Below are 23,610 nucleotides of genomic sequence, written 5' to 3'. Positions count from 1 at the left end.
ATATGCATCAAAACCCACGTTTATAACTGTGACAGACTCCTAAAAATATGCTTTAAAAATTCCTGTCTCATAGCTTTCAACATTATTATTTAAAAATCTACGCTTATTGCTGAGATAGGTTCCCAAAAATATGCTTTAAAATGCTAGAATTCGGATATGATAGGGTAGTATAAAAATCCGCTATTTTTTTCTCCGAAAAGTATACTTTGAAATATGTATTTTTTTTTAAATAAAAAAATTTTCAGTATATATCTAAAAAAAATATAATAAGCATGATTGGGCATTTTTTGAAATAATTTGTAGGGTAATTATTTACAAATATTTTTGAGTTTTTTATTATTATTTTTTTTTTTCAAGGACCAACATAGCTACAACCCGCGATTTTTACAATATAAAACCATGCCTTTCAGGGCATCGAAAAAATTGTCTTTCAAAAACCCACGCCTTTCAGGGCCTCAAAAAAAATATCCTAAAAAATTACGCCTTTCAGGGCCTCGAAAAAATATTCTTGGAAAATCCACGCCTTTCAAAACATCGAACAAATTATTTTTTAATATCCAAGCCCTTCTGGGACTCGAAAAATAAATTCTTTATAAATCCACGTCTTTCAAGACCTCAAATTTTTTCTTTAAAATCCAAAGCCTTTATAGACCTCTGAAAAAAATATTCTTTAAAAATGTTGAGATGTTGACACTTTATTTCCAAATGAATGTATGCCACTCTTATAGATTCTTAAACAATTTAAGATTGTTTTATATCAGAACTTCAAACTTATCTGAAAACATATGTAAATGAGGCCAGTTTAGTCTCTCCTAAAATATATTAAAAAAAAACTATGGCTCCACTGGAAAAAAAATTACACATTATCCTCATTTAATATTCCCTGCAAATCGTCGCATACGTTGTAATGTATTCATAATCAATTACCTTTTGACAACAATTGTTGATTTTGCAAAATTGTTTACGATGCAGAAAAATCGCCTTTTTGCCATAAATTTATAATACAATAAAAAATCCTCTATTGACATTTATTTTCACTCCTCCTTGCATTTATTTATTTGGGAGAACCCCAAATGACAATTGAAATAAATCAGGTACGTGTGACGGGAATTTTTTTGAACCAATAATCAAAAAATAAACATTACAAACTTGCAAAAAAGACGAAACGGTAAATAATTCAATCGAACGTATGATGATTGTCGTCGGCCTCAAAACCCCAGTTATCACTAAAACAAATGATTCATCGAACCATTAACACTAAGTTTTTTTTTTATTGAACGGCGTCCCAATAAAAAATATACAAATGTGGGTGAGGTCGAAGAAGAAAAAGACGAAAAAGAGCGCGGTACAATTAATTAGTTATTATATGTGTCATCAGTAGGAGGTGGCAAATCAATCGATCGATAAGACAACTGATAAATTTCCTTAAACAAAACAAAACAAAAAATTAAAGCAAATGAACCTTCTCGAGAAAATTAACTAATCTTATCAACAGAACAGAACAGCAAAAATAAACAAAAACATTAATTTTTGTTCGTTGTTAATTTCATTAGAAAACACATTAAATAATTTTGCTATTTTTAAAAGAGATTTTCTTTGTTTATGTCATTTTTTATAAATACCACATATACATACATATAAAAAGCAAAAAAAAAATCGGAACTCAAGCACCCATTAAATTAATCGGTATACCTCTACACCAATTGTATTTACTAAATATATAATTGAATTAAGTGATAATATAAAGTAATTGGTAACAATGGAAGGATGAGAAGTTGCTAAACATTCCTCCAAATGTTTCTTATTTACGAATATAATTTGATATATAAAATATTTGCTTTGTAAAATCCAAGGTTATAATATTCAACATTTCCCAGAAATATTCTTAAAGATTCTGATATTTATAGCTTGTTGGATACAAACTGAAAAACATTTTTTTTTAGAAAAATCTAAGTCTAAAGATTGTATAGGGACTAACAAATATTTTTTTAAAAAAAAATTATCAAGAGTTTTGATAGACCCTGGAAAATATTTTATAAAAAGTTCACGCCCGTGGTACGTGGATAGGCCTTGAAAAACATGCTTTAAAAAATTCACACCTATAGATTGGATAGGCACTGAAAAATATTCTTTAAGAGAGCAAAGCCTATATTAATAATGTACTTTCAAAAATGCATCAGTAATCTGGAAAAAAATATTTTTTTTTTTTGATAAATATCCATGAGCATCGGAAACATAGTTAAAAGAATTCCACTAACACCAGGTCTATAAAAATTTAAGACTATTTTAAAAGTGTTCATGAAAATCAGTTCCTTAAAAGTGTATTTTGAAAAATTTTCATTAAAAATATTTAAAAAAATCAAAAACATCAAAATATTGTAAAATATTTTTAAAAATTACCCATGAATATCAAAACCTTGACAAAGTAATTAAAATAATAACAAAAGCATTTTTAAAAATATGCACAAAATTTTAATCTTGAAAAAATTAAAAACATTATGAAAATTTTTAATTCCTCCTAAAAAAATATTATTTTAAAAATTTCCATAAAAATCTGAACCCTGAAAAAATATTTAAAAAATCAAGAAACATCAATATATTGAAAAATATTAAAAAAAAGTACCCGCGAAAAAAATATTCTTTGAAAATCCATGCCTTTCAGGCATGGATTCTTTAAAAATCGAAAAAATATTCTTAACAAATCTACGTCTTTCAGGCTCAAAAAAAAATATTCCTTAAAAAATTCACACCTTTCAGGATGTCGCAAAAAAATATTCTTTACAAAAGAATATTTTTTTAGGGCCTCGATAAAAATATTCTTTGAAAACCCACGACTTTCATTTCATAAAACCCCGGACCTTTCAGGACACCGAAGAAATTATTCTTTAAAAACTCTCACTCCTTTCAGGAAAATAAATAAAAATAAATATTCTTTAAAAATCCATGCCTTGCACGAACAATTTTTTCTTTAAAACCCAAAGCTTTTAAGGACCTCAGAAAAATATTCATTAAAAACCAAAGCCTTCAAGGATTAAAAAAAAAATCTTTAAAACCAAAAAAATCTTTTAATACCTCGAAAACAAAATCTTTAAAAACCAAAGCCTTTAAGGACCCCAGAAAAACTATTGTTTAAAACTTCAAACCTTCCACGATTTCAAAAAATTTTTTTTCTTTGGATACCAAAGCTATTAAGACATTAGAAAAAATATTCTTTAAAAATCCAAACCTCTCACCTGGTCTTTCAGGTCCTCACAAGAATATTTAAAAAATCACGCCTTTCAGCTCCTCACAAGAATATTTAAAAATTCACTCCTTTTAGACGTCAAATATTCTTAATATTCTTAATACCTCGAAAAAAATTCTTTAAAAACCAAAGCCTTTAAGGATCTCAGTAAAACTATTGTTTAAAACTCCAAACCTTCCATGATTTCAAAAAAAAAATTCTTTGGATACCAAAGCCTTTAAGAAATCAGAAAAAAATATTCTTTAAAAATCCAAACTTCTCACCTGGTCTTTCAGCTCCTCACAAGAATATTTCAAAATTTACGCCTTTCAGCTCCTCACAAGAATATTTAAAAATTCACTCCTTTTAGTCGTCAAATATTCTTAAAAAATACGTCCTCAGAACCTTAAAAAATTACGTCTTTATAAAAAAACATCTTTTTAAAAATCGACGCCTTTCAGGATTCAGCGCCTTAAAATTTATTCTTAAAAAATCAATACTAAAAAATCATGCATTTTTTAACCTCAAAAAAATATATTTTTTTATATTGGATATTGGAAATATTTTTTTAGTATTTACGACCCCCAGAACTTTGAAAAATATTTTCAGGGGCTATTTTTCTTAATTCCATTTCTTGTACAACCATGGAAATATGTTTTTAAATAAATCCAAACGTTTTTGAAATTGAAATCCAATCTATTATTGAATTGAATAAATTTAATGTTTTAATTTTAAAATATATTGGTGTAGGGGTTTACAATATAATTGTATAATTGTTATTTCCTGTAAATGTATTTAAAAATAAAACTCAAATTATTTGTATATTATAAAAAACATACAATATTATTCTTAATTTTAAGTCACCATTTAAAATAAAAATTAATTTTTCAAATATTTTTTATTATTTTATTTTCATGTAAACTTCTGCAAAAAAAAACCCTGAAACACAAATTATAAAACACAAACACCCAAACACATCCCACTCCTAATTTTGTTTGTTTACCAAAAAACAATCTGGTTGTTGTTACTGTTGCGCTATATTCCAAAAACAATTCCCACACATATACATAAATATTATCTAATAAATGTGTAAATATGAAATATATATTCTTTTGTACATTTGATCCTGCTGTTCTTGTTGCTGCTGCTGATGATGTTGGGGATAAACACGTTTATTGATCCAACCACCACCACCACTACTGCATCATTCCAAACCCACTTTTTGTTGGCACATTACATCAATCGACCTTACCTGGAATAAATGTGTTTTTTTTATTTTCTTTTTGCCTCCCAAACACACCACACACGCAACTCCACCCATCAACAACAACAACAAATTATTGTTTTGTGTTTTTTGGGTTCCTTTTTATTTCAACAACAAATCTGAAAACAACCAACCAATCAACCAACCCATCATCACCAATTCAATCACCTCTATTGGAAACGAAAATGTCTTCTTCAACTCTTTTAATAATTTCCACATAATTAAATCACCAAAAGGGACCACATCCGGCTTTAATTATTGTAAGTATTTTCCTGGTTTTTTGTTTTCTATAATTTTTCTTAATTATTTAAATTTTTTTTTATTTCTTATAAATATTTTATTTTACTTATGTTTGTTGTTCAATATTTTTTATACGTTTTTTTTCTGTTGGTTATTTCGATTTTTTTTATTCGTGAGTTAAAGTGATTCAATTGCAGGGTTTGCAGAAAAAATTAAATTTTTAAACTAATTATAAATTAATTAATTATTAAAAATATATTTTTATTTAAACAAATATATTAAAAATAAAAAATACAAAAATTCTGTTTAAAAGTAATTAAAAAATATGTCAGACTTCTTTCGAAGTTCTATTGTGAATTTTCCGTTCATAAAAGTTTTCTGTCACTGGAGGACAAATAAAATAACTTGAGTCTGGGCCAAAGAAATCGTAGTACCTATAAACGGTTATAATTTAGAAAACATATATAAGAGAAATTCTGCCTGTGGAAGGATCTCTTCATGTTGTTTGGCCTCTTAAAGGCTCTAAGATCCTCTAAAAAATGTTTCTGCCTTATGAAGACCTTACCGTCAGTAGACAGACCACTTTTGAAGGTCTATAGTGTATTTTCTGCCTATGGAAGGTCTTTACAGGTTCTTCTTCTGGAAAGACCAAAAGTTCTCGATTCTGGTCAAAAAGCGCTTAGTTTTGTATCTGTCAAATAATTTCTGTCCCTAGAAGACGTATAAAAATTAATCTCTCTATGAAAGACTTCTTCAAGATATTTGGCCTCTTCTAAATAAGGTTCTGCTATTAGAAGATCTTAAATGGTTTTGGTTTCTTACAGATTTATTCTGTTAGCAGACTTCTTTCGAAGGTCTTTAGAGAATAGAAAATCGGCTTTTACAAGACCTTCTGTCTGCAAGGAATCTTAAAAAGGTCTTTCGTCTATTTAAGCTATTTAGAAAGTTTTCTGCCTGTAGGAGAAATCCAAAAGATCTTTTGTCGATAAAAATCACTTACTTTGAATTTTGCATTCTGAAGACCATTTGAAGACTTATGTAATAGGTTGGGGAAAAAGAAATCCATTATTTTTATATGAACTATAGGACTTTATTTAACATGCTTCGGAATGTCCGATTTGCACCGTTTTATTGTATGATTTGTTGCCATTTTAAAGGTAACTTCACAATGCCACTCTCATAGAAGTCATGCTCTCTATTTGCAAAAAAAAAAAAAAAGAAATACTGGAGTAGTCGATTTTACAATCTTCCCTAGGTACCAATTTGTTATCATTAAATAACTTTTGTAATGCAAGAAAAAAATGATAATCGCTTAGTGCCAAGTCCGGACTGAAGGGCGGATGCATTAAAACTTCCCAACCAAACTTCCGAAGTTTCTAGCGAGTCACTGTAGGCCTAGCTTTGTCCTGGTGGATAACGACACCTCTCCTGTTGGTCAATTCTGGCCTTCTCTGGTCAATTGCTATCTTCAAACGGTCCAGTTGTTGACAGTAGATATGCGAATTTAGCGTTTGGTCATATGAAAGCAATTCATAATAAATAATCCCCTTCCAGTCCCACCAAATGCATAGCAGAACCTTCCTGGCCGTTAGACCTGGTTTTGCCAGAGTTTGAGGTGCTTCGCCGCTTTTTGACAACGATCGTTTTCGCACAGGGTTATCGAATGTGATCCATTTCTGTCACCATCCGTTTAAGAAATGGATCTATCTCATTCCGTTTGGCCAAGGCTTCGCAGATGGAAATTCGATATATCCTATTTTTACTGTTAATTGGTGTGGCACCCAAACATCGATCTTCTTTTTGAATCCAGCTTTATGTAAATAATTTAAAACAGTTTTATAGTCGATTTTTAGCTCCTGGGCGACGTTTTGACTTCTAACATGATGGTCAACTTCGATAATTTCTCCGATTTTATCGACATTTTCGACGACCGGCGTACCTGTGCTAGGTGGCTTGTATTTTCGCCTTTGTCAAAGAAAAACTGTAAAATGTACCAAATTCTTCCCATAGAATACATTTGTATGACTTACTTCTCTAGAAGACCTATTGATGACCATGTACATATAGGAGTTCACATGTCTCCTGTATATCGAAATTCTCCATTGACATACATTGGCATAGATTTCTCTCATGACATTTTCCGATTTCTTTCTTTCATGACATCAAAAACTTGACCTCAACTAGCTATTCTCTCCCTAGAATTTTTCTTCTGTTAATAGAGCTCTTTCAAAGTTTTATAGAAGAATTTCTTTTCGTAAAAGGTCTCCTGCATCTTGAGGCCCTCATGAAAGTATTCTGCCTATAGAATTCCTTTTCTAAAAAAAACCATTTGAAGAATCTGTATCTAAAGAAAACGTTAGAAGTTCGCCTGTCTTCTGTATATAGAAGTTCTCCATTGACAGGCATAAATAAATTTCTGTCATATCTTCCGAACGTCGGCATCATAAGAAATTCATCACGTATAACTCAAAAAATTTGACCTATGTCGAATTTATTCTTATGGGTTTTTAATAATCGCCAAGGGCTTTTCGGAATGTTGCACCCTACCCAAAATCTTTTGGTAAACTGACTAATATAAAACTATCTGTTGTTTCTCCTGCAATTGAATCACTTATAACCCTGAAAAATTTGAGTATATATTTTTGTGTGTGTTTTTTTATTATTATTTTAAATATATTTTTTTTGTTATTTATATAAAAAATGTATTTATTTTTCTTTATTTGTTATTGTATATACAAATCCAAAAAAAAAGATGTATTTCTTTAATTACTCTGGTTTGTTTGTTATTTGAGTGTTATTATTAATTTATTTTCCAACCAAAAAATCCAAAAAAATAATCGAGCAGCACCCACCCCAAAAACCCCATTAATATGTTTTATTTTTTTATATATGTTTATGTTTTGGTGAACTGAACTGAAAAATAAAAAATAAATCTAACCCGGTTTTTTTGTATCATGCTCTTTTTTCTATTTTCCATTTCTTTCACCTCTACTTTTTTTCTCATTCCCCTCATCTATCGCTATAAATATTTGTGTCTAAAATAATCGCTAATCTAATCTTAATATCATGTCTTGGTGTGTAATCGAAAAAAACAAAAACATTTGTATTTGACGCCATTAATCTTTGCAACCTACCAACCAACAATTCGTCATCATCATTCATCCAAACATCATCCATCAACGTCCACGTCCACCACGATCACCATCATCATCATCTCATTATGATTTGAACTGATCATCATATCATATTACCATGCACTCTTCCTCTTCTTCTACATGATTGTCAACGACATATATTTGTATTATTGTCATCGTCGTCGTTGTAATGCTAAATCGAAATTAAATCAAATCATCAATGCTCCCATTATTTTGTACTGCCATTGTTGTGTAACATCCAATCGAATTTGAACACCATTTGCTGCTGCTGCCATCACCAACCAATAACTTTGGTGGTATCTCCAAAAAACCAACAACCTACAAATTTGTATTATTTGTTTTTTTTTTACTTTGCTGTAAACGAAATAAAACGTAACATCAATTTCGTAATCGAACAACCAAAACCACCTCCATCACCGACCGCTATTCAACCTTTTAATGTCTCCATGATGGCGACGGGCTGCTATTCATAATTGGACGCTTTAAAAAAAAAAATGTGTGTTCTTTTCTGCTGCCGCCACTACAACTACTGCTGCTGTTATTATTGTTACTCCATTGTAAATGATCACTGATCGATCGATTCATCGCATTTTAACAACCCCATACATACCCTCCTCCTTGGTCGTAATGCTACATTTCTGTGTCATCATCTTCTTTACCACATTTGTTTCCACTTCTTCTCCTACTTCGCTCTTTTAACATTTGTTCGCTTTTTTCAACATTTGTTTAATTTCGTATATAAAAACCAACAAAAAATAAATAAAACCAAATCTAGAGTAGTAGTACTGCAGGAACACTTGCGGTAAAGTATTGAGCTCAATTATTGTAAGACTTACCCTACCGTCTTTAAATCTACCTTAGCAACCATTAAACCGGCAAACCGCCCGCCAAATAGCTTATTTTGTTCAATTTATTTCTTTACAGTTATATTTTTGTTAGCTTCTCTTCTTCTTTTTTCTTGCTCATATTCTGCTTCCATTTGTCATTTTGTTTTGGCTTAGAATTTATTGCCTGAGCTTGAATGATTTTTGCTTGGCTTTCTTTTTTTGTAGTGTTCAGAAAAACTTTTTTATATTGCAAATACTTCTTTATATAAAATATTAATAGAAAGTCTTCTAAATTAAGAAGATTTAAAGGTCTACTTGCGACAAAGTACCTGAAATAAATCTTAACATTTCTATTGAAGATCGTCTAAAGATGTCCTTTAACGTTTTGTGTTGTCTTCAGAATACCTCTGGAATTTCTTCGATCTATATAAGGCATCAAAAAGATCTTCCCTTTCTAGAGATCCTCTTGACAGGTTTGTGTGTCTACAGGCCATATCGAAAAGATCTCACATTTACTCGTATATAGATTACGACATCTAAGAGATCTTCCCTTTCTAGAGAACCTCTAAAAAGGGTTTTGTCTACAGACAATATCGAAAAGATCTCACAATTAGAGGAACTCTAATAAGTTGTCTGCCTCTAGGAGAAAATTCTTTCTAGAAGTACATAAAATTGTTCTGTCAGTAGACCGCTTTTAAAGGTTATAGTTTCTATTCATGTTGATTTTAAAATATCTTCTGTCTCTTGAGAATTGAGGATTTTCTATCTCCCAAAGGCCCCTTTAAATGTCCTCTGTCTTGAGAAACTATTTTTAAATTCATTTCATCTATATCAGACTTTTGAAAGCCTCTTCCAGAGGCATAGCCTCTTGAAGACTCCAAGAATTCTTCTGTCTTCAGAAGCAACTCTAACAGCTGTTCTCTCCCTAGAAAAATTAGTCATCTGTATACTGAAGTTATGGAAATCGGAAAGACTCGAAAAGTCGCCTATAAATAAAATAATCTATTTATAGCAGACCTGTAGAAATCATCTTCGATAGGATTTTCTGTCTTCAAAATTTGCCTTCCAAAATTCTTATGAGGACTTCTAAAATAACTCCTGTCTATGGAAGACTATCAGAAGATGTTCAGAATCAATGCAAGTCATTTCGGTTATGTCAATGTCAGAACTTTTCTTTTTTCTTTATATGACCTTGTAAAGGCCTTCATAAGAGTTTATAAAATATTTCTCTTTGGAACTATCAGCTATCCCTTTTGAAGCCTCATTTTCCAAATGTATTTTCTGTAATTTATATTGGTATAGGCTCCAATATAAGCAAACTATGAACCCTAAAAATTCCGATTACTTAAATCCCATAGCAATAGAATTGATTATTGTTACAGGTCTCAACATATTTTTCAAAATTTCAATTACTTCAATCACCTGGACATTGATCATGGCGATTAAAATAATCTTCTCCTTTTCTTTGTATGATCTCTCTCTCTCTCTCCTTCTCTGCTACTAACACCAATTGTATCTAAAAATTTGCCGCTCCAAATAACTACTACTTCTGCTACCTAAAAACCAAAAACCTATTTTAAATGCTTTCAGAATTTACAAGTTAATGTTAAGAAAAATGTCAAAATTCAATGCAATGTCCATGGTGGTAGTGGCAGCGGCGACTGCTTAACAAATAATTGTCAAGAAATAGAAAATGCAAAATTAACAGAAAATGCCGGAAGTCATTATATATTTTCCAAGGTATATCAACGAACACATATATATTTTTGTTAAACTAACCCTGAACTGAATTATTGTTGAAAATATTAAAAAAATACGTTTTTCTCTTCTTTGACTTTATTTTGTAGTCATTTGTAAATTAATATTGTAAATATGTGTATATAATAAGAAGACTACTATTTTCTATATATGTATGTAATCTATTACAATATGATAATAAATTTTTACTAGCATTGTGTCTGTTGTTGTAGTGTAATGCATCCCGCTAAATAACATTTGTTCTTGCTCTAGTTTTAAAATCATTGATTATTTTTTGTTTTTCGTAGTAGCTCTGCTTTTTCTTCGAAGAAATCTGCTGTTTTATTTATTCTTGTAGTTGTATTTCTTATAAATACATTTTATAGTATGTCGATCCATATATTATTTACCTTTCGATTTCAATTCCAATAATTTGTAAAATTAATATATTTTAATTTCTTTTTTTATTAATTTTCATATTTCCAATAATTTATAGGGCGAGTTGGAGCAACAACTTTTACAAGCCAATCCAATTCTGGAAGCCTTTGGTAATGCCAAGACTGTGAAAAACGACAATTCATCACGTTTTGTAAGTATATTGTGAGAATATATTTTATCGGTAAATTGTATTCTAAATCTTACTCCAAAGTCTGACCGTGAAAATATTCATGAATAAATATTAGATTACCCTTAAGAGGGCAGTTGAATGAATTTGGTTCCACATTCTCTTTGAATAAAATATAATTTTTCATTATGAATATTTTCATTGTCTTGTTTTGGACTTAGCTCTTCGTACATAACTCTAAAGAGGTCCCTTAACTCTAAAGAAGTCCCTCTATTTTTATTTTTTTTTTTTTTTATTAAATTCCATTCTAACATTTCTTTCTTTTTTCCCATTTCCCCCATCCTCCACAATCTCTCACTCGCAGGGTAAATTCATTCGCATCAATTTCGATGCATCGGGCTATATATCAGGTGCCAATATCGAAACATATCTACTTGAAAAATCTCGTGCCATTCGTCAAGCCAAAGACGAGCGAACATTCCATATTTTCTATCAATTACTTGCCGGCGCATCGCCCGAACAACGTGAAAAATTCATCTTAGATGACATCAAAACATATCCATTCCTCTCCAATGGCAGTTTGCCGGTGCCCGGTGTCGATGATTTCGCCGAATATCAAGCGACCGTTAAATCGATGAACATTATGGGCATGACAGCGGAAGATTTCAATTCGATATTCCGTATTGTGAGTGCGGTGCTATTGTTTGGCTGTATGAAATTCCGTCAGGAACGTAATAACGATCAGGCTACGTTGCCCGATAATACGGTAGCTCAGAAAATTGCCCACCTGTTGGGGTTGAGTGTTACCGATATGACGCGGGCGTTCTTAACGCCACGCATTAAAGTCGGTCGTGATTTTGTCACCAAGGCCCAGACAAAGGAACAGGTGGAATTCGCTGTTGAAGCCATTTCCAAGGCCTGCTATGAACGCATGTTCAAATGGTTGGTGAATCGTATCAATCGCTCGCTGGATCGTACCAAACGTCAGGGTGCCTCCTTCATTGGCATTCTCGATATGGCCGGTTTCGAAATCTTCGAGTTGAACTCCTTCGAACAGTTGTGCATCAATTACACCAACGAAAAGCTGCAACAGCTCTTCAATCACACCATGTTCATACTCGAACAGGAGGAATATCAGCGCGAAGGCATCGAATGGAAATTCATCGACTTCGGTTTGGATCTGCAGCCCACCATCGATCTGATCGATAAGCCCGGTGGTATTATGGCTCTCTTGGATGAAGAATGCTGGTTCCCCAAGGCGACAGATAAGACCTTCGTTGAGAAATTAGTGTCAGCACATTCAATGCATCCGAAATTCATGAAGACTGATTTCCGTGGTGTGGCCGACTTTGCCATTGTCCATTATGCCGGCAAGGTTGACTACTCCGCTGCCAAATGGTTGATGAAGAATATGGATCCCTTGAATGAGAACATTGTCTCGCTGTTGCAGAACTCGCAAGATCCCTTCGTGGTGAACATCTGGAAGGATGCCGAGATTGTGGGCATGGCCCACCAGGCCCTCACCGACACCCAGTTCGGTGCCCGTACCCGCAAGGGTATGTTCCGTACCGTGTCGCATCTGTACAAGGAACAGCTGGCCAAGCTGATGGACACTTTGCGCAACACCAATCCGAACTTCGTGCGCTGCATCATCCCCAATCACGAGAAACGTGCCGGCAAAATCGATGCTCCTCTGGTCTTAGATCAATTGCGTTGCAATGGTGTGCTCGAAGGTATTCGTATTTGTCGCCAGGGCTTCCCCAATCGTATTCCATTCCAAGAGTTCCGTCAACGCTACGAATTGCTCACACCCAATGTCATTCCCAAGGGGTTCATGGACGGCAAGAAGGCGTGCGAGAAAATGATCCAGGCTCTGGAACTCGACTCGAATCTCTACCGTGTCGGTCAGTCGAAGATCTTCTTCCGCGCTGGTGTTTTGGCTCATCTCGAGGAAGAGCGTGACTACAAGATCACAGATCTGATTGTTAACTTCCAGGCATTCTGCCGCGGCTTCCTGGCCCGGCGCAACTATCAGAAACGTCTGCAACAGCTGAATGCCATTCGCATTATCCAGCGCAATTGTGCGGCCTATTTGAAGTTGCGCAACTGGCAATGGTGGCGCCTGTACACCAAGGTGAAACCATTGCTGGAGGTCACCAAGCAGGAGGAGAAGCTGGTACAAAAGGAAGATGAGCTCAAGCAGGTGCGTGAGAAATTGGAGACACTCGCCAAGAGTACCCAAGAGTATGAGCGCAAATACCAACAAGCGTTGGAGGAGAAGACCTCATTGGCCGAACAGCTGCAAGCCGAGATCGAACTTTGCGCTGAAGCGGAGGAGTCGCGTTCCAGGCTGATGGCTCGCAAACAGGAACTCGAAGACATGATGCAGGAACTCGAAACACGTATCGAAGAAGAAGAGGAACGTGTTTTGGCCTTGGGTGTAGAAAAGAAGAAGCTTGAACTCAACATACAAGATCTCGAGGAACAATTGGAAGAGGAGGAAGCGGCCCGACAAAAACTCCAATTGGAAAAGGTGCAACTTGATGGCAAAATTAAGAAGTACGAAGAAGAATTGGCCCTTACCGAAGATCAGAATCAAAAGTTGTTGAAAGAAAAGAAAATATTGGAAGAGCGAGCAAACGATTTGTCGCAGACCTTGGCCGAGGAGGAGGAGAAGGCCAAACATTTGGCAAAATTGAAGACGAAACACGAGGCGACCATTGCCGAATTGGAAGAACGCCTGCACAAGGATCAACAGCAACGACAAGAGACAGACCGTTCCAAGCGTAAGATCGAGACAGAGATGGCCGATTTGAAGGAACAGCTGAACGAACGAAGAATCCAGGTGGAAGAATTGCAAGTTCAGTTGGGCAAACGTGAGGAAGAATTGACGCAGACACTGATGCGTATCGATGAAGAATCAGCAGCAAAGGCCGCAGCCCAAAAGGCTCAACGTGAAATTGAATCACAGTTGGCCGAGTTGCAGGAAGATTTGGAGGCTGAGAAGGCTGCCCGTGCCAAGGCTGAGAAGATACGTCGTGATTTGGGTGAAGAATTGGAGGCATTGAAGAATGAGCTTTTGGATTCATTGGATACCACAGCGGGTAAGTTAACATAAGGTTGATCTGAATATAAATAATAATTTCGTGTTTTTTTTTTTTTTTTTTTTTTTGAAGCACAACAAGAATTGCGTTCGAAACGTGAACAGGAATTGGCTTCCCTCAAGAAATCCCTGGAAGAAGAGACCGTCAATCATGAGGCCTCCATTGCTGAGATGAGGCACAAACATGTCCAAGAATTGAATGGCATCAATGAGCAATTGGAAAATCTGCGTAAGGCCAAGGCGGTGCTGGAAAAAGCCAAATCCACATTGGAAGCTGAAAATGCCGATTTGGCCACAGAATTGCGCAGTGTTAATAGCTCCCGCCAAGAAAACGATCGTCGTCGTAAACAAGCTGAATCTCAAATAGCTGAATTACAGGTAAGACTTTGTTGTTGTCGCTGTTGTTGTTGGAAAAGAACATGACAGTGATTGACATGCCTGCCACTCCCCGCCCTTAGAACCCTTTGGGAGGAAGAGTGGGTAACGATATTTTTTTAGAACTTAAAAACCACAAGATCTCCTTCAATAGTAAAATGGTGAGAATGAACGACAGACCCATCGACCGAGTCACCACATGTGTGTCTGTGTGTTCGTGACCATGTAGTTGTCAACCATTTAAAGGAGGTTTTGTGGTTTTTTCCCCACCACCTCAACACTGCAGTAGTCATTCATTCTTGGTGCCCGCAACAAATGGCTTGAATGGTGGCTTGGCCCGCTGTCGGCATTGTTGCTATTGTTGTTGACTGATACAAGCCGCGTACTGCCTGCTGCAGTATAATGTGGTCTCGTGGAGGTGGTGGCGGAGCCCTGTCATCAGACATTTGTATTGAAATTGAAATCGAAATTGAAATTAAAGATCATCATTTATTTTTGCAGGTGAAATTGGCCGAAGTGGAACGTGCTCGTTCGGAATTGCAAGAGAAATGCACAAAACTGCAACAGGAATCCGAGTACATAACAAATCAATTGGAACAGGCCGAATTGAAAGCATCTGCCGCTGTTAAGTCGGCCGGTAATATGGAATCGCAACTTGCCGAAACCCAACAACTGCTCGAAGAAGAAACCCGCCAGAAACTTTCCCTGTCGTCGAAACTACGCCAGCTAGAATCGGAGAAGGAGGCGCTGCAGGAACAGCTCGAAGAAGATGAAGAAACGAAAAAGAACTATGAACGTAAGCTGGCCGAATTGTCGGTGACCATGCAAGAGATTAAGAAGAAGGCCGAAGAGGATGCCGATGCAGTCAAGGAATTGGAAGAGGGTAAGAAACGGCTGAACAAGAGCATTGAAGATTTGGAAAGACAGGTCAAGGAGCTGACAGCTCAAAATGATCGTTTGGACAAGAGTAAAAAGAAGATTCAATCTGAGTTGGAGGATGCCACCATTGAATTGGAAGCACAACGCACAAAGGTAAGTGGATGCCGAACTTTTCAACTTCCAACCTATACTAGTATTGTAATGTTTATTCTTCGACGTGCTCTAGGTGCTCGAGTTGGAAAAGAAACAAAAGAACTTTGATAAGATCCTAGCCGAGGAGAAAGCCATCTCCGAACAATATGCCCAAGAACGTGATACTGCCGAACGTGAAGCCCGCGAAAAAGAAACCAAGGTGTTGTCGCTCAGTCGTGAATTGGATGAGGCCTACGACAAAATCGATGACATGGAAAATAAACGCAAAGCCCTGCAAAATGAACTCGACGATTTGGTAAATACTCAGGGCACCGCCGACAAGAATGTCCACGAGCTGGAGAAGGCTAAACGTGCCTTGGAGTCGCAATTGGCCGAATTGAAAGCACAAAATGAGGAACTCGAAGATGACCTGCAATTGACCGAAGATGCCAAACTCCGTCTCGAGGTGAACATGCAGGCTCTACGCTCTCAATTCGAACGTGACCTTCAAGCCAAGGAGGAACAGGCCGAAGAGAAACGTCGTGGCCTTGTCAAACAGTTGCGTGATTTGGAAGCCGAACTGGATGAGGAACGTAAACAGCGCACCGCCGCCGTAGCCGCGAAGAAGAAGTTGGAAGGAGATCTCAAGGAAATGGAAACCACCATGGAAATGCACAACAAGGTGAAAGAAGATGCCCTCAAACATGCCAAGAAATTACAGGTGCAAGTCAAGGATGCTTTGCGTGAAGCCGAAGAAGCCAAAGCAGCCAAGGAAGAATTACAGGCGGCCAGTAAAGAAGCCGAACGTAAGGTCAAGGCCCTGGAAGCTGAGGTAATGCAGCTGACCGAAGATCTGGCTAGCTCGGAGAGAGCACGTCGCGCCGCCGAAACCGAACGTGACGAGCTGGCCGAAGAAATGGCCGCCAACGCCAGCAAGGGTACACTAATGATCGACGAGAAGCGTCGCTTGGAAGCCCGCATTGCCTCCCTCGAAGAAGAACTCGAGGAAGAACAATCCAATTCCGAAGTATTATTAGATCGTAGCCGTAAAGCACAGCTGCAGAACGAACAGCTGTCCACAGAATTGGCCACGGAAAAGTCCAATTCACAAAAGAACGAGAATGCCCGAGCCCTGTTGGAACGCCAGAACAAGGAACTGAAAGCCAAACTGGCCGAAATCGAAACAGTTCAAAGAACAAAGATCAAAGCCACCATTGCCACACTGGAAGCCAAGATTGCCAACCTCGAAGAACAGCTGGACAATGAGGGTAAAGAGCGATTGCTGCAACAGAAGGCAAATCGTAAAATGGAGAAGAAGATCAAGGAATTGGGCCTGAACATTGAGGATGAGAGAAGACATGCCGATCAATACAAAGAGCAAATCGATAAAGTAGGAAAACAAATTGAGTAAAAGGGGTAGGAAACCTTTATTAATATTGTGTTCTCTTGGTGTTTGTTTTTACAGCTTAACAGTCGCATGAAATTGTTGAAACGTAATTTGGATGAAACCGAAGAGGAATTGCAAAAGGAGAAGACACAAAAACGCAAATATCAACGTGAATGCGAGGATATGATTGAAAGTCAAGAAGCCATGAATCGTGAAATTAATTCACTGAAAACCAAATTAAGGTAGGTGTGATTCATTCACTTTTCTTTTGGTTACAACTGAATATGTGGTGCACTCTGGCAAACATAAATGACAGGAATTGGATTATAAAAGGGCATTGTCTTTGTAATAATTCGACGGGTCTTATTCAAATACCATTTCATTGCTTGTCATTTATGTTCGCTAGTGTGCACTTATAATGAAAATAAGTTTTTATTTCTCTCATATATACACAAATTATATTTTTATATTAGATCTATACAAGTGGCTGAAACTGAAAAGGCTAAAGCCTATTCACCTAAAAAGGATCCAACTCTTATTATGAATTGTGAGGGTATACAATAATAGAATAGAACAGAGCAGAAAATGTGTCAAATGTTTTCTCGTCATCAACCTCGTCGTCGTTAATAATTTTCCCTTTTTGTGGAGTCGCGTCTATTTACTACCACCTACCCACCTTCGAAAAATGTATTTTGTCTATTTTCCAATTTATGTTTCCATGTCGCCTTTATTTTTGTCTTCAAGATCCTTATGTTCGTTCCATTACTATTTTGTGTAAGTTGCTAATTATCGTTTATTTGTATTGCATACAGAAATTGTGCAATAGATTCGTAAATCAATTCCTCTTACCTACCCCCCAAACAATTTAGTTTCTGGAATGTTTCACCACCCCCAAAAAAGATACACGATTCCACATAGAAAATCAAAATACAAAACATATCCACATAGAAGAACACTTTTTGCACGTTATACAGAATCCTAAAAATATGTTTCAAAGTAATTTTAAATTATGTTTGATTTTGTTTGTTTTTCCCTCCAAAACTACTTCCCAAACGTTTTTCATTTCTTCTCCCGTTGCACGTTGTTTGATATTCGAATTTTGATTTGTTTGATTTTTTTTTAATTTTGTCAATTTTTATTCTTATATTTTTTTATATTAGCTTGTTATAATCATCAAATTAAACAGGGTAGTCTCCCAAAGGAGATACAACTTATATATTAAAAATATCTATTCAACAATTTTGTAAAGGTTGGTGTAAGTTATTGTTGTGTGAAGGTGATTGTCCCAAGTGATGTTTTTTTTATACCCTTCACCACACTGTGATGCAGGGTATTGTGTCCTTGTGCATAAGGAAACGAGTTAGATCCATGGTTACTTTTGAAAGCACTGATCGCACTCTGCTCTTGGAAGAACTCCATAAGAAAGAGCTGGGGACTAAGACCAGAGATCATACACTGGCTGTATGTGACGGTCATTCTCCCCATTCTTGCATATGCTTGTATGGTGGCAGGGGGTCAAAAAAATATGCTACTTACAAAATTTAATTCAGTACAGCGATCGGCTTCGATCCGGACTATCGGGGCGCTAAGAAGTAAACCACAGGCAGCCTTGAATGCGATCTTGAATCTCCAACCACTGGACATTCTTATTAAATTCCAGGCGGCCAGATGTGCCCTGAAGCTCCGAGAAACGGACTCCTGGAAATCGCTGAACTATGGTCACGCCAGTATCCTCAACATGACGCCAGGTTGTGATTTCTTGAGGAAAAATACTCAGACGGGTCAAAATGGCGCAGGCGTTTACTGCAGGGAATTAGAAACCTACAACTCATATTAAACTTAACAATCTTTGTAGCGTTTTTCAAGCAGAAATCCTTGCAATCACGAAAGCGGCCGATATAGTAAAAACACTTACTGCCGATAATATGGGACCGGTGACTATATATGTCGATAGTCAGGCGGTACTTCTTTGCTAGTGTCACATAATAAGAGAGAGAGAGAGAGAGAGAGAGATCAAAATCATTGTGGGGATCATAACACGTTACTGCAGCATTAGATCTCTCACTTCGAAATGAGACTCCAGCGGAGAGGATTACGGTCGTGTATGTGAGGACGAAGAAGAGCTAGAAACAATTGAACACATACTCTGTAGATGTCCATAGCTGATTGGCAGAAGACGTAAACAGTTTGATAGATATGAAATTGATAATCTGGCCTTCTCTAAAATAGACCCCAACCCAAGGTATATTTAATAAGGTAGCCGGATCGGCCCAGCTGTTGGTGCAAATAAATGTCAAAAATGTTGTTGTAATGTTGATCCAAAAAATTAAAAAAACAAAATTATAAATGAAAATCTGCGAATTTCGGAGAGCTTGTTTGGCAATACCTTTATTAACATTTTCTACAAGAATTTATGTAAAAAATTTTTTTCAATCTCTTTGTTTTGGCAAAATATTTTTGACATATCAAAATACAACAACCGATGTTTGTTGTAGAAATTCGCCGATGCGGTGATCTTGTATATCTACCTTGCCCCAACCAGATCCTAGGCTTTGTTAAAAATCTGACATGGCTAAAATAACCATCTCTAGGCTCTCCTCTCCTACTATCTTCTGCTCTCTCTCTCTCTTCTCTTCCCGTTCTCTTTTCAGGTATAAAGGATGATCACAATGTCTCCGAGTGGACGGTTGTTACTGTACATCCTTAACCTAACCTACTTTTGAGAATATGCATAGAATCACTTTCTGCATCGATTATGCATCTCTGTCCGTCTCTTCATATTAAATTGTAAACAATGTACAGGTCGCATTTATGATCCGAATGAAATGAAATTTGACACAGCCCACTTATATTGGGCCAAGGACGAACCCTATTGAAATTGGAAAAAATCTGTTTAGATTTAGATATATCTCCCACAAATATTTTCCTCCGATTTTGTGGAAATGGTGCACCAAACTCCCAACATATGTTAGATTGAGACCAAATTTTGCAGATGGAGACCAAATTGTGTGTAGAATGACATGTGTTAAGTTTCGTGAAAATCCATTCAGATTTAGATATAGCTCCCATATATGTTATGGTCTGATTTTATGTAAGTGGTGCTATAAGGGGCTTATATTTCGTTTGATTTTCACGAAATTGAGCATAGCATATTAAATTGAGTCTACAGTGATGTGTTTTAAGTTTCGTTAAAATCGGATCAGATGTAGATATAGCTCCAATATATATTTTTGTCCGATTTTCTGTAAATGATGCACTAAACCTGCGGTGTATATTCTCAATAAGTACAATTCGCCTTTAAAAATGTATTCCGACGGTAGTTTCACATTTCTTGGAATATCCTTCACGTGTCACACGATAAATGCTCAACTAAATTTGTTTATTTTGAGGTCTAAGAGGCTAGAAAATTACTTTTCTAAATGTATCGAAAATTCACATTTTTTCCTTCTGCTCTTTGATGTATAAGAGCTGAATACACTTTCAATATAGTCCTCTCTTGAGGTTTACATCCTATTGCGAAGTTTTTGGTCTTGCAATATGGCATAGGTCAACGCATTCCTTTTGATTATTTGAATTGTTGTCCTTTGGAACTTAAGTCCCGAAATGAAATATAAATACCCTTACAAGGCATTTTTAAAACTCAATTAACCAATTTTAGTCTAGTAAATATATAAAATATGTATGTACTTCATTAGATTGTGAGCAGCAGTTCAAAAAATTGCATGAAATTTAAAGGTTATGTTTTTTGTTTCTGTTTTTATTTGTATCTATTTTTTTATTTAAATACATATTTCCAATTTTCTCTCATATTCTATTTTTCTTCAATTTACAGGCGCACCGGCGGCATGGGTATAAGTTCGAGTCGTCTCACCGGTACACCATCCTCCAAACGTGGTGGTGGCGGCGGTGGAGATGATAGCTCAGTACAGGATGAATCTTTGGATGGTGATGATTCGGGCAATTAAATTAAAAAGCAAGCAAGCAAGAAAGGAAACCAACAAAGCTAAACCTGAAAAAAATTATGATTATTTTTTTAAAGTTTATTAATTTCTGTTAATTTTTTTTATAAAATTTACTTATTTTTTATTGATATTCATACTGTCCCTATTCCCAAAAAAAACAAAAGAAAAACACATACACACAGTTAAGATAAAAACACAATCCAATTAAAAACCAAGCTTAAACTAATTTCTTTGTATAAAAAAAACAGAAAATAATGAAAAAAAAAAACAAAACGAGAAAATGTTAAACGAAGTAAGAAAGTAATAAAAAAAACCCAATTTGTTTCTTACTAGAATTCTCCCCCTGCCTCCTTACCCCACCCATACATTATAACATCTCTTGTTCCCTTTGCTGTCTGCCTGTAACCCGCCCCATCCCCCCAAACTTCTTAGACTCATTCCCTTTGAAAAAATGAAAATTCTTTCACTTACCACCATACCCACACACAACACAATCCAACCTAAAAACGAAGTAATAAGTAATAAAATACATCTAATTAAAATAATAATAATTAACTACTTAAAGTTATTAATTAATAATACATATACATATATAAAAATTATAAAAATTTTTATAAAAAAGAAAAGAAAAAAATTTATATTAAAAATCAAATAAAAAAGTATTGGAAAAAATGCATTTATATATAAACAAAATTAAACAACAAAATGTTCTTTTATTTTATTTCACTTTGGTTTTCGTTTTTTTATATACGATATATATAAGCGATAAAGTCTTCCAATGTAGACTTTAAAATAATATTATTATTTTTGTTAAATTTATTTTTTTTTTATTTTACTTTAAAACAGTTAAAATTTTTTGCACTACACACCACTGTAGGTTTATAAAAAAAATATCTCCTTCGCTTTTCCTCAGTTCTGGTCCAATATTATGATATTAGAGGAGGATATCTGAGGTTTTCTATTAAAATCAGGTATATTATTATTTTTCTTAGAACAACATCTATTCGGAAAGTAGTCATAATGGAAAGGCTGATGAAGTTCCTGATGGGCTTTTTTAAGAAGAGTACATAGTACCTTTCTTTGAGGAGAGGAGCCATATTTAGAAGAACTGTTCTGCTTCATTGGCAATAAGTTCTGTAAGAAGACGAACTGAGAGGAGCTAATAGTATTCTTAAGAAGACCTGTTATGCTTCATTGGGAATATACCTAATGTCGTTCCGTAAGAGGACCAACTGAAAGACTTTTAATTCAGAAAGATCTCTTAGATATTTTTGAGTTGGAGAACAATTGTCCCTATTTTTTGATGTCATTGTTTTAAAGAGAAATCAGTCAGGAAAGTTCAAAAGTCGGACGGGCCGATTATATGATATTCTTCCCCATAGAATAGACATTGCATCATTGCATTGTATCATAACCGATTTGAAGCAAACTAGGCATACGTCATTCTAAATGCTGCACCACAGCTAGCTGACCCCATTTAATCTCCAACGTTGGGTATTTAGTGCTAAATTTCACGAAATCCGACAAAAATATGTATAGGTGCTATATCTCAATCTGAACCGACTTACACGTTTAGATGCGCAAAACTTCATCGCAATCGGATCTTGGGAGTTTGGTTACAAATTTAAATAAAATCGGATAACAATATATATTTGAGCTACTAAAATAGGGCAAAATATATGCGGGAGCTATATATACAAATGTTAGCCGATTTCAATCAAACTTAAAATACTTTAGACCTTTCTAGGCCCATTTCAGTACGTTGTGCAAAATTGTGTGACAATGGGACAAGCGTTGGGTCCTGGGTGCATCATTTACTTAAAATCGGAAATATATAAAATCGGAAAATATATAAGGGAGCTATATATAAATCTGAACCGATTTCAACGAAACTTAACACACATCATTATAGACGCATTACGGTATGGTATTCCAAATTTCGTCTGAATCGGACAAGCTATGGGAGTTTAGTGCATCATTTACAGAAAATCGGTAGAACATATAAGTTAACGGCTCACCCTAATAAACATCAAACTAAATATGCAAACCAACTAGTAAACATTCCCATCATTATGCTGCGCAAGCAGTCCGACAAATCAACAGGAATATGACACCAGGGCAGTCATCCGCCACAAACACGCGCACTAATACCAGCGCACCGCAAGTGATGACTCAGCGTAATAACGAGCACGACCAGGCTGCAGTATAATATTAGTTTTAAGTTGAAGTGAATCATAATTGTAAATCCAACAAGAGAGGTGCATAGCACCGCAACATAAATGTTAGTAACAAAATAAAGAAACACCATAGCAGTGTGAAATAAACTTTAACTTCTAACATTAACTGGCGCCCAACGTTAAAGGATTAAAACATCCCAACTGCCGGTACGAGAACCGTTCCTGAGTAGGAGTACGAAAAGGATGTTACGTAAGAACTAGCGGACTACCGGGATATAAGGAAAATGATCAAATTATTATTAGTAAGTTATTATAAATTTAACAAAAGTAAAAAAGAAGAAATGTTAAAATAAAATTAAACAAAATAAGGAATAACACAGAAAGTGAAAGTGTGAAATCTAATTTACAAAAAATCATATTTGTGCTAGAATACGTTTAACAAAAATAACAAAGTAAGAAGAAAGAAATGTTAGAGTAAGGTAAAACAAAAAATAAAGTGTGACATCTAAATTTACAAAAATCATATTTGTGCGAAATTAACAAATGTAAGAAATATGAAATGTTAGATTAAGTTAAACAAAAAA

General features: G+C 35.2%; 1 protein-coding gene across 1 annotated transcript in view; it reads left to right on the top strand.

Annotated features, from left to right (window-relative positions):
• Window positions 1-20,881, top strand: part of LOC133331326 (myosin heavy chain, non-muscle) — a 71,503-nt gene extending 50,622 nt beyond the window's left edge. Inside the window, exons 4-10 of the mRNA XM_061539725.1 lie at window positions 10,943-11,035; window positions 11,376-14,115; window positions 14,188-14,492; window positions 14,991-15,521; window positions 15,595-16,890; window positions 16,966-17,129; window positions 20,720-20,881. Of these exons, the coding sequence (XP_061395709.1) occupies window positions 10,943-11,035; window positions 11,376-14,115; window positions 14,188-14,492; window positions 14,991-15,521; window positions 15,595-16,890; window positions 16,966-17,129; window positions 20,720-20,852 (5,262 nt within the window). The 3' untranslated portion in view covers window positions 20,853-20,881. The remainder of the gene's footprint in view (window positions 1-10,942; window positions 11,036-11,375; window positions 14,116-14,187; window positions 14,493-14,990; window positions 15,522-15,594; window positions 16,891-16,965; window positions 17,130-20,719) is intronic.
• The last annotated feature ends 2,729 nt before the right edge of the window (window positions 20,882-23,610 follow it).

This window comes from Musca vetustissima, unplaced genomic scaffold, assembly GCF_032173495.1.
Source record: "Musca vetustissima isolate MV318-11 ecotype Yass unplaced genomic scaffold, APGP_CSIRO_Mvet_v1 utg72488, whole genome shotgun sequence".
Lineage (NCBI taxonomy): Eukaryota > Metazoa > Arthropoda > Insecta > Diptera > Muscidae > Musca > Musca vetustissima.
Note: the sequence above shows the minus strand (reverse complement) of the source record. Positions and strands in the feature narration are given on the sequence as shown.